Raw genomic sequence first — 11,217 nt, forward strand, 5'->3', positions numbered from 1 at the left:
AGGTTTGAGCAGTTTGAGGAAATCCAAATCTACACATCTTTGTTTATTATATACACGAGTGAAACTTTTGAGAAAAATTTTCGATGCTTAATATTCACCAAGGTTGCTTTTATTTGATCAGAAATGCAGTAAAAATGGTAATATTGTAAAATGTCATTACAAAATATACATTTTGAAAGGGATTTTAGTGGTTTTGATTGTTTAGTGATTCAAATTAAAGCAAAACTGTGAACTGAATAATAAAAAAATGTGGAGAAGTGACACTAAAACAAACTTTTAAAAGAAAAAATACAAGATCATTTTAGTTTTGGTACACACATTCAAACCCTGACAGCCCGTCATCATCAAACACTATTAAATGTTTAAATCATATCCGCACACGTAGCCCCAAAATAACACAAAAAGGAAGTGCACAAATTGAAAACTGAACTAAATCAAACATTCATTGTCAGGTGGATGGAGGAACACCGTGATCAGTTCTCACTGATCTCGTCTGGCCTTTATTCGAGTCGCTCTGCTGTGGATAATGAACATCAGTCACTTCCTCTGGATTTGACAGGAACGTCCACTGAGACGGAGAGCGTTCACCCACACCTGTGCCAAACATCGTCTGCACCGCAGAAACTGATGCTGCTCCTCAGCGCAAAAACACTCGAATCAACATACATTCACTGGATGCCTGTATAAACTCTCATTAAATCACACTACAGCAAAACACTCCGATGCTCAATAAATAGTGATTATTAGTAGTTATTAATGCCTTTAATTAATAAACCTCTTCAGATGTGATGGGATTGTTTTCGTCAGCGGTGACGGCAGTGAATCGAATGCTTTAATCCAGCGTAACCGGACCCCTTCAGAGACTTATTCACAGGAAACCTGACCCGTGTAAGGGCCGTTCACACAGAACGCGTCTAAAACGCCAGACGCGGCGCTCAGTAACAGTTCAAGTAAAACCTCCTCCGCCACATTGCCATCAAACAAAACGGTTGCTATGCCAACTTGCTACTGTAAACAAAAGCTGGCAGCGCTTGCTCCGCCTCCGGGGTCTTCTGATTGGCCCGCTGTGTGTAAAAGTTTAAATTCTATTAAATACGCAGCGCTCTGTTGGCGCCGCTAGCCTCGTGGGCAGCGCTGACAGTGCTGTTACGCTACAGGCGTCCCGAGTTCGAGTCCCAGCTCGCGGACATTTCCTGATCCCGCCCCCCTCTCTCTCTCTCACACACCTCACTTCCTGTCAACTAACTGTGCTATATTAATAAAGGCTTCTCGCGCATCTCATGTGCAAGGTGCTGTAAACGACGCGAGGCACAATGCACAGTCATACAGGTCTGTCTAGCGTGTCTACATGGAGAAAGAAAGGAAAAGTAGTGTGCAAGGCTTTTTGAAGCTGCCAGCGTCTGCTGTACATTATAATCCTGTGGAGTAAACCGTGTTTTCAGAAAAGTCTTGAACACTTTTTAAAAAAAGGCCACGGCTGGCATCTTTTTTCTGCAGCTCAGAGCATCTCGTCAAACTGAAAAAAGTTCAACTTTTTGACAGCTGACCAATGACAAGCAGCGAGTCGTTTCCATAACAACAAAAACAAGAAGAAAAAATGAAGATAGATCGTACTAGTTTCGGAGCACAAGGAGTTGTTTGATATGAACACACAACTCTATCAAGTCCAAAATATGCCGCAAACCGTGCATCATCCAACCGGAGCTCCTGGACTAAACCGTTGCGAGCATCATACTGTTTCCTTCCCCGTATGATGTCGCGCTCCACAAACGTCGTTGTGAACTTCAAAAGCCAACGCAAGAGCCGACTTGAAAGAATGGACGAACGCGTTCTGTGTGAACGGCCCCTCAGTGGTTAGCTGTGTCCCAAACCGCTCCCCGTCCACTATATAGTGCACTATATCGGGTGTCAGCCAAGCTGAGTGAACGACTTCATTCCCTACATTTGCTCACTACTTTTTACCCACAATGCATTCTGCGAGCGAATCTTTCTTATTTCTTTCGTTTATTTCATACATTATTTATATTAATATATATTATGTAGGCGTTAACTCAGTTTAATATTTTACTAATTTACTGAGGTGGCATCTTTCTTAATTTACAAAAATTATGATAATTTGGTGGATAATTTAAAATGATTTAACCTGTAGGTAGCGTATTCATTCTGATGTAAAAGTAACGGCACTACGATCTTCGTCAAAATGCTGCTCCGGAGAGTTTCAAGATTCTACAAATAATAAATACATAAATTTATGAGCATGTGTTATTGTGTATTTATTTCTGTTGACAGTGTTTTAATAGTATTTAATGATTAAGAACATATTTAGCATTACAAAACAAATTAATAATATACCATCGATGAAACCACAAAGCTGACGCAGAGTATTAGTGCTGTCAAATGATTAATCACACACCAAATAAACGTTTGTTTGCATAATATAAGTGTGTACTGTGTATATTTATTATGTATATATAAATACACACACATGCATGTATACATTTCAGAAAAATTGTTAATATATATATATATATAATATAAATTAATGAATATAAATAGACATGTACATTTTCTAAATATATACTGTTTATATACAGAATAAATATACACCGAACCCATTATGCAAACAAAAACTTTAAAACTTCAAAAACTTAATCGCAATTAATCGTTTGACTGCACGAATTACAATATAAAGTCATTTTGAGTGTTATTGCTATTAATAATATTTTCTAAATTAAGGTACATGTAATATAAAAGTACATATGTGACGAAACGGCTCCGAGTCTGTCGCGCAGCGTCGCCTACACGTCACCGTCCGAATCGAATATAGTGCAGTCCACTGCCGTACACTGTATAGGGATCAGTGAACGAGCGGGCGGTTTCGGACACAGCGGTGTGTTTCGATCAGCACTGGCAGGGCTGCGGTTTGTCTCGCGCGGCGTGTGTTAGCGCCGGGCCGCTGATGACGGTGCGAGTGTTAGTGCGCAGCAGCACGTGGTCGTCGGTGTCCGGCGTGACGCTCAGGCCGTTCTGCTGCAGCAGCTGGCGCGCCATCATGATGAAGGCCTCCTCCACGCTCCGCGCCTCCCGCGCAGACGTCTCCAGCGCCGCTAGCATGCCCTGCTCCTCCGCTAGCTTACAGGCGTCTGAGAACTGCACCTGCCGCTCCGCCTCCAGGTCGCGCTTGTTCCCTGAGGACACACAGAAGAGTTTAGGGAGCAGACCGGAGCTGGGTCTCAGTGCGGAGGAGGTGGCTAGCGGTTACCTATGAGCGCGGTGACCAGGTTAGCGGCTCCGAAGCGCTGCAGCTCGTGGAGCCAGCGCTCCACCGAGTCGAAGGTGTCCCTGCGGCTGATGTCGTAGGTGATCATGGCCCCGTGAGCGCTGCGGTAGTAGCTCTGCGTGATGGTGCGGAAGCGCTCCTGCCCCGCCGTGTCCCACACCTGCATCTGCACACACACACATGAAATGCCTTTAACTGAAAATTGAGTGTTTAATCTTGTACATTACTGACACTCTGTCCTACAATTTGATACTGTTAATTGCTTTGACAATGTGTTGTTAAAAGCGCTATATAAATAAAGGTGACTTGACACACACACACACACACACTGATCACTCCTCTGAGAAACACCAAACATACCTGTGTGCTCACCACACGCACCAGAGACAGAGAGCAGCACCGGCTCACTGCATACTCAACACTAAACACTGTACACTGCATACTGTGTGCTAAACACTGCCTACTGAAAACTGTACATTGCGTACTAAACTGTTTACTGTCTACTGAACACTGTACACTGCCTATTGAACACTGTGCATTACATACTGCCTACTGGACAATGTATACTGTCTACTGAACACTACGGTACACGCTGCACACTGAACACTGTACATTACATACTGCCTACTGTATACTGCATACTAAACACTGCCTGCTGAACATTGTACATTGCATTCTGCCTACTGAATACTGCGTACTAAACAAACTGCATACTGCTTACTGGACACTGCATACTGTCTACTGAACACTGTACATTTACACGCTGCACACTGAACATTACATACTGCCTACTGTACACTGCATACTAAACATACTGCCTGCTGAACATTGTACACTGCATACTGCCTACTGAATACTGCGTACTAAACAAACTGCATACTGAATACTACACTGCATACTGTCTACTGAACACTGTACACTGCATACTGGACACCGCATACTGTCTACTGAACACTACATTACACGCTGCACACTGAACACTGCACATTACATACTGCCTACTGTACACTGCATACTAAACATACTGCCTGCTGAACATTGTACATTGCATACTGCCTACTGAATAATGCGTACTAAACAAACTGCATACTGAACACTGCATATTGCCTACTGTACACTGCATACTGTGTACTAAATAAGGCTGTCTCGATAACCACAATATTGTAATACCACGATACTGACAACCCAACTGCAGATTATGACAAGCACGCGGCATACTAAATACTGCATGCTATCTACTGAACACTGTACACTGCATACTGCCTACTGAACAATGTAAATTACATACTGCCTAGTAAATACCGCCTACTGAACACTGCATACTGCCTAATAAACAATGTATACAGCATTGTGGACTGAATACTACACTGCGTACTGTGTACTAAATGTACACTGCATACTAAATACTGCGTACTGAACACTGCATACTAAATACTGTACATTTCATACTGCATACTAAACACTGCATATGGACCCTTTTCAACTTCCATCAGCTTCATAAATCCTCCAAAGTTTCTTATATTTTCGTTTTTTCAAATGTAGGTACATTTATAACACTGTACTCTCTATTATATTACCTTTGCATCAAATTACAAAAAAAAAGTGAATGCTAATGCAAGGGTGTTTCTAATTCGGCGGCTGTGGGAGTGATTGTAAATCTGACACTGTTCTTTCTTCTGACTGCCGTTATCAGTCTCTCTCTGTTTTTCTTTTCTTTTTTAAGTTGTGAAAACGCTATCGTGGAGTTTTTCTTTTGCTTTTGAGCAAATGGGAATGCAAAAAAATATATTTGTGGTTGTCTCCCATTCACTGCTATAGAAGTTTACACAACTATGACGACTTCAGCTGCTGAGAAACCTGGAAATCACATACTGAATACTGAACACTGCATACAGTCTGTTGAACCCCGTAACTGCCTATTAAACACTGCATACATACTGCCTTCTGCTTGGTGTATGTTGAATACTGCATACTGACTTATGCTTAGTATACACTATGTACTGCATTAGTTCACATTGTTCTACATACTGGTTAGTGTATACTGTGAATACTGTACACTACTGAACAGTGTAAATCTCATCAGCACAGTGAACATTACGTATTACATACTGCAGTGTATACTACATACTGCACAATTTGATTTTCTGCTTTTTCGCATCCTTAGCATGCATTTTGATAGGAAAGTTTCGGACTCAGTGTGCAATGACCTTTAATCTGTGAGGATAAACAGAAAACAGTATATCTCAATCAGATGTCTTTCTGCACACTGAGCTTTTCCATTTATAAGTTTATTTATTTTAAATGTATTTTAGTATATTATTCCATGTTTACTTTAGGTTATTTCTCTGTTTAATGAACAACTCCCTAACCAAACAAATATAAAGTTGTGTTTGTCAGATGTTACTCTACACGTCAGCATCAGTAAATTAACCTCTCTCACAAACACACACGTAAACAAACACACAGCGCGTGTTTATCTGTGCTGCAGGAAGCAGCGTGTTTATCAGGCTCATCACTTCCTGTTTGAGCGTGTAGAGGACAGACCTGCTGATCCGGTTCTGCAGCTTGAACCGGTTCGGTGTGTGAGCGGCAGGAGAATCCTCTCACACATCATTTCATTTATATTTTTATTTTCAAACAGACAGTGCACATTAATTAACATAAGCACTCAAGTGTATATTATGTAAATGTGCCAGATTTAGCCATTCAGGCTAATTTTCATCTGCAGTTTGATGGTTTAAAGACAAACACACAAACGTTGAGATGCTTCAGATTGAGCGTCGTGACCTCTGACCTTGACTCTGCGTCCGTCGATGCTGAGCGTGCGGACAGTGAAGTCCACGCCGATGGTGTTCTGCTGTCTCTCGGAGAACAGGCCGCTCTTGAAGCTCTGCACCAGGCAGGTCTTGCCCACGTTGGAGTCTCCGATGAGGATGATCTTGAAGAGGAAGTCGAAGGAGTCGTCCTCGGGCTCCATGAGTCAGTCGATCAGGAGCCCATGCTTCAGTGTCTCGTCTCTGCTGCTGCACTCGCACACCTTCCTCCCTAACCTGGACAAACAGGTGAAACCGCCACCCGCACTGCTGCATTGTGGGTAGTGTAGTGCAGCAGGCAGCAGCTCAACTACAAACACACACAACATGACATTTAACAACTGCTGCTGAGAAAAACTATAAACTACAACACAGAGCCATTGCACGTGCTGTTTTGTGGTTTTGTTTTTTCAATAAATGGTGCATCACCTCACAACACGTTGATCATTAACCTCAAAGTAAACATTATATGAACTATGAGGATTGCAACACTTTCAAACCTGTTTTGAAACTTGGGACACTGGTTTGAATGAGGGTTTGTTTTGTTGTTGCAAGAATCGCTGAAAAAACCTTGAAATAACATCAAAACAAGCTCATAAACAAATATGTTAATGTGTGTGAACAGGGTGGCAAATTTAGCTTCAGTTCAGCTGGCACTCATTGGACCAAATGTTGGTTACTGATAACATATTTTCCCAATAAATTTAAGATTTGTATTTATTCAATTTTAAATGTATTATTTGTATTTCTTTCTTTCTTTATTACACACACACACACACACACATATATATATATATATATATATATATATATATATATATATATACATATATATATATATATATATGGTACATATTATGTATGGTGTCCAAATTATGACAATTAAATTTGGTTTTAATTGCTGGATACAGTTGAGAACCAATCAAGCTTACTAAACTATCTTCTTTATATTTTAATTTTAAATTAATTTTAAATGATCCTTTTTTTAAAAAAAATCTCGTTACTACTTAAAATAAACGGGACACGGGACACCAAAGTGGGCTGCTTTTGTTTAAAGCTCCGCAATTTGCAAAACTAATATCACGAGAGTAGGTTTATTTAGTTATTATTAGGTTACTGAAAAATCATAGTGTATTACTAGTTTAATTTTAAGTTCGTTTTTATCGCTCATTCTGATAAACTGCGCAGGCGCACCGCAGAGACTTTTAAGTTGAAGAGCGTTCGCGCAGAAGCTCGTCACAGGAAGCAGTTGATCTGTCGCGCTCTTCCCCAGTCCTTTCTTCCGGTCGCGTGCGCGTCTCCTCAACACATCCTGTAATCATCATGGTGAGCAGAGAAGTGTTTAAATCATAATTAATGAGCGTGTAATGAGTGAAAAACGCGTGTAGCGGTTCATGTCAGTGTGTGTGTGATTCTGCGGCGAGACTCGCGCTGTTTTCCGGCGGAGCGAGGCTTTGTGCGCTGCGTGCGTCTGAACAATGAGCTCCGCCGCCTTCATCAGTAACAGCGTTAGACTTTCAGACTTATATCGTGTGTGTGTGTGTGTGTGTGTGTGTGTGTGTGTGTGTGTGTGTGTGTGTGTGTGTGTGTGTGTGTGTGTGTGTGTGTGTGTGTGTGTGTGTGTGTCGCGCGCAGCAGCATGAGTGTGTTTGTGCGGCTTCTGAGGGGTTTCTAGTGTTTTCTGAGGAGGGCGGAGTCACCGGCGCTAACTGATCCCAGTGATGCTAGGTTTATTCAAACATCAAATGAGGCTATTAGGAGTATATATATATATATATATATATTTTTTTTTAATGATAATTGAAATTATCTTTGATTTTAAATATTAAGAAATTATGATTATTATAATAACAGCTATTTCGTATAGTACTATGTAATAAAATTTCAATCAAACTTTCTCATATATTTGTCCAGAGACAAACAATATGATATCAATAAATAGATGCTAAATCTGCGGTTGATTTGTTACTTCATAATGCTTCATAATTTCCACAATTATCACGTATTTCTATTATTAATATTTTGTAGTGTGTTCTCAGGGACAGGCCAGTAGACACAGATTCATAATTAACATTTATTAATATCTCTTAAATAATACATATGTAATGTATGTTAAATAGCAGAATAATAGGTTGTACAAAACAACATTATTAGCAAAATATAAACACAATTACAAAAAATTTGAAATGAGTTTTTTTTTCACATTTTGAATGCAGTACATTTTTAAAACACTGAATTATATTTGAATATCTGTTGATATTTTTGTTAATGTTTTTTAAATATACATATGGTTTAGTAGATGTATAGATATATGTATATGTAATAAAGTATAAGAAGCTCTGCACATGTTAGTTGTGATGATTGTTGTTGCAGGCGTCTTTATCGATGGCTCCGGTCAGTATCTTCAGGCACGGTGCGGACGAGGAGAAGGCGGAGACGGCGCGTCTGGTGAGTCACACGTCACGCTCGTGTTACACGAGGTCATTCATGCCCCGTCCTCAGTCTGACTCTGAGTCTCTCTCTGTGTGTCTCAGTCGTCCTTCATCGGTGCCATCGCTATCGGAGATCTGGTGAAGAGCACTCTGGGACCCAAGGGCATGGTACGACTCACTCTCACAGCTCACATACACTCATCACAGTGACCCTGATCAATGACCTCTGACCTCTGACCCCACAGGACAAGATCCTGCTGGGCGGCGGCAAGGACAGCAGCGTGACCGTCACCAACGACGGAGCCACCATCCTGAAGGCCATCGGCGTCGACAACCCCGCCGCCAAAGTGCTCGTGGGTCAGTTCCCGGATCAGAAACACCAGAAGTCCACTGGAACATTAGAAATCTCGTAACTAGCCGGCTTTCCATCCAAAGTTGCGGATTTAAGTTGTGCGCAAAATTGTAATATCTCTCAAAACATTTGCGAAAAAAGCACCGTTTCCGTCCGACGAGTCAAAGAGAACAAAACCATCACTTCCTGGCAGTAAATATCACTAAGAAAAGTAGGAGAAGCCACTGAATATAATAATTTTCATATATGATGAAGTACTTGCGTCTCAGAGCGAGCAGACGAAACACAATAAATGCTTTCTATGCTTGAAGACCGTTCTGGGAGGCAGTTATACTTTGACGGACTTTGCTCAGGCTTTAAGAACGACCAAAACAACACTTCAGACGCTGTGAAAGTTAACCCGTCTCATAGCGCGAAGTCACGTGACTTTTTAGATGCGCATGGAGGAATTTATTCGGCAAGTGTTTCCATCTCCCATTATTCACATTAACCCGTTTTCACACAAGTCAGAAACCACCAAGCGAGTGACATTCTATGTTGCGAATATTAAGGATTTATTTTATTTTTCTTGTTTCTGATGTGATGCGTCAAAATGCGCTGATGGAAATATAGCTATTGTCTCTTTTGATCAATGTCATGCGTCCTTGATGAATAAGATAATAAGTGAATAATATATGAATTAACACTTACGAATAATAAGTGTTAGTTCCTTTAAAAAAAACACTTTTTGAATGGAAACAAATGTATGATGGTTTCCACAAAAATATTGTGCAGCACAACAGTTTTCAACATTGATAATAATCAGAAATGTTTCTTGAGCATCAAATCAGCATATTAGAATGATTTCTGAAGATCATGTGACACTGAAGACGGGAGTAATGATGCTGAAAATACAGCTGCGCATCACAGAAATAAATTACAGTTCAACAGATATTCACATAGAAAACATCATAAAGCACTTTTCCACCATCGGGCCGAACGGGTCTCTGCGTAGCCGTGCCGATCCGAGCCGGCCGGTGCAGTTATGGGTTCGTCTTCCTCTGCGAGGCTGATAACGGATCTCTTTGGAATGCAGTTCAAATGCATCAGTCGTTGCCGTGGTAACAAGTGTTCACATATGATATGAGGTGTAAATAACCACCGCGGTATAGAGGATGTTCAGAAGTTTCTTTAGATTTTATTACTAATTTGTGTTTGCATTGCTCAAAATAGAGCGCTTAGCAAGCTACGGAGAAACTAGCAGCCAGGCAACAGACAGGTGACCGATCCTGAGTGGCGACGTCACGCACACACTCCACCAGCACGGCTCAGAGCGGTCTGTAATCGTGCCGCGCCGTACCAGGCTCACGTGGAAATACAACTGGAACCGCACCTGACCGTTCTTAGAACCGTTCGGCCCAATAGTGGAAAAGCGGCTATAGTAATATTTCACTGTTTTTACTGTATTTTTGATGTAATAAATGCAGCTACAGTGAGCAGAAGAGGCTTGATCAGCATTAAAGGTCAAAGCTCTTTTCTCTGCAGACATGTCTAAGGTCCAGGATGACGAGGTGGGTGACGGGACGACGTCGGTCACGGTGCTGGCGGCGGAGCTGCTGCGGGTACGAACTCTTTCTCCTCCTCACAGCGTCTGAACGCAGTTGTGATTGATGTCTAATGAGTGACTGTTGTGCCGCAGGAAGCAGAGCTGCTGATCGCCAAGAAGATCCACCCTCAGATCATCATCTCCGGCTGGAGGAAGGCCACGCAGGTGGCGCGGGACGCGCTCAGAGAGGCAGCAGTGGATCATGGGTAACGAGCGGAGCGTGTGTGTGTGTGTGTGTGTGTGTGTGTGTGTCTGTCTGTCTGTCTCAGAGATGAAGGTTAAAGCTGAGCGTGTGTCCCCGCAGGAGCGACGAGCTGAAGTTCCAGCAGGATCTGATGAACATCGCGCGCACCACGCTCTCCTCCAAGCTGCTGACGCACCACAAGGATCACTTCTCCAAGCTGGCGGTGGAGGCTGTGCTCAGACTCAAAGGATCTGGCAACCTGGAGGCCATCCACGTCATCAAGAAGCTCGGCGGCAGCCTCACCGACTCCTACCTGGATGAAGGTCTGCACCTCACACACACACTCTCTCTCTCTCTCTCTCTCTCTCTCTCTCACACACACACACTCTCTTTCTCTCACACACACACACACTCTCTCTCTCTCTCTCTCTCACACACACTCACTCTCACTCGCTCTCTTTCTCTCACACACACACTCTCTCTTTCTCTCTCTCACACACACACACACACACACACACACACAATTCAATTCAAGGGGTGCTTTATTGGCATGACAAAAACTATACATTTG

General features: G+C 42.1%; 2 protein-coding genes across 3 annotated transcripts in view; one reads left to right on the forward strand and one right to left on the reverse strand.

The window, feature by feature from the left end:
- Positions 1-100: 100 nt before the first annotated feature.
- LOC131538929 (ras-related protein Rab-19-like) lies at positions 101-6,803 on the reverse strand. 2 transcript variants are annotated; one of them, XM_058773109.1, is made up of 4 exons: positions 6,594-6,803; positions 6,075-6,403; positions 3,263-3,446; positions 101-3,188 (listed from the first exon to the last, which is right to left on the reverse strand). In XM_058773109.1, the coding sequence occupies exons 2-4, from the start codon at positions 6,255-6,257 to the stop codon at positions 2,902-2,904; spliced, it is 654 nt and encodes a 217-aa protein (XP_058629092.1). In that variant the 5' UTR covers positions 6,258-6,403; positions 6,594-6,803; the 3' UTR covers positions 101-2,901. The 2 variants fall into 2 exon arrangements, with proteins under 2 accessions (XP_058629092.1, XP_058629091.1); XM_058773108.1 differs by having other exon boundaries at positions 6,075-6,803.
- A 483-nt stretch (positions 6,804-7,286) lies between these two features.
- The window catches only part of cct2 (chaperonin containing TCP1, subunit 2 (beta)), an 8,938-nt gene continuing 5,007 nt past the window's right edge, over positions 7,287-11,217 (forward strand). The window contains exons 1-7 of the mRNA XM_058773098.1: positions 7,287-7,419; positions 8,467-8,541; positions 8,628-8,693; positions 8,771-8,882; positions 10,402-10,478; positions 10,556-10,668; positions 10,767-10,969. Coding sequence (XP_058629081.1) covers positions 7,417-7,419; positions 8,467-8,541; positions 8,628-8,693; positions 8,771-8,882; positions 10,402-10,478; positions 10,556-10,668; positions 10,767-10,969 — 649 coding nt within the window. The 5' untranslated portion in view covers positions 7,287-7,416. The remainder of the gene's footprint in view (positions 7,420-8,466; positions 8,542-8,627; positions 8,694-8,770; positions 8,883-10,401; positions 10,479-10,555; positions 10,669-10,766; positions 10,970-11,217) is intronic.

This window comes from Onychostoma macrolepis, chromosome 04 (genome assembly GCF_012432095.1).
Source record: "Onychostoma macrolepis isolate SWU-2019 chromosome 04, ASM1243209v1, whole genome shotgun sequence".
In the NCBI taxonomy this organism is placed as follows: domain Eukaryota; kingdom Metazoa; phylum Chordata; class Actinopteri; order Cypriniformes; family Cyprinidae; genus Onychostoma; species Onychostoma macrolepis.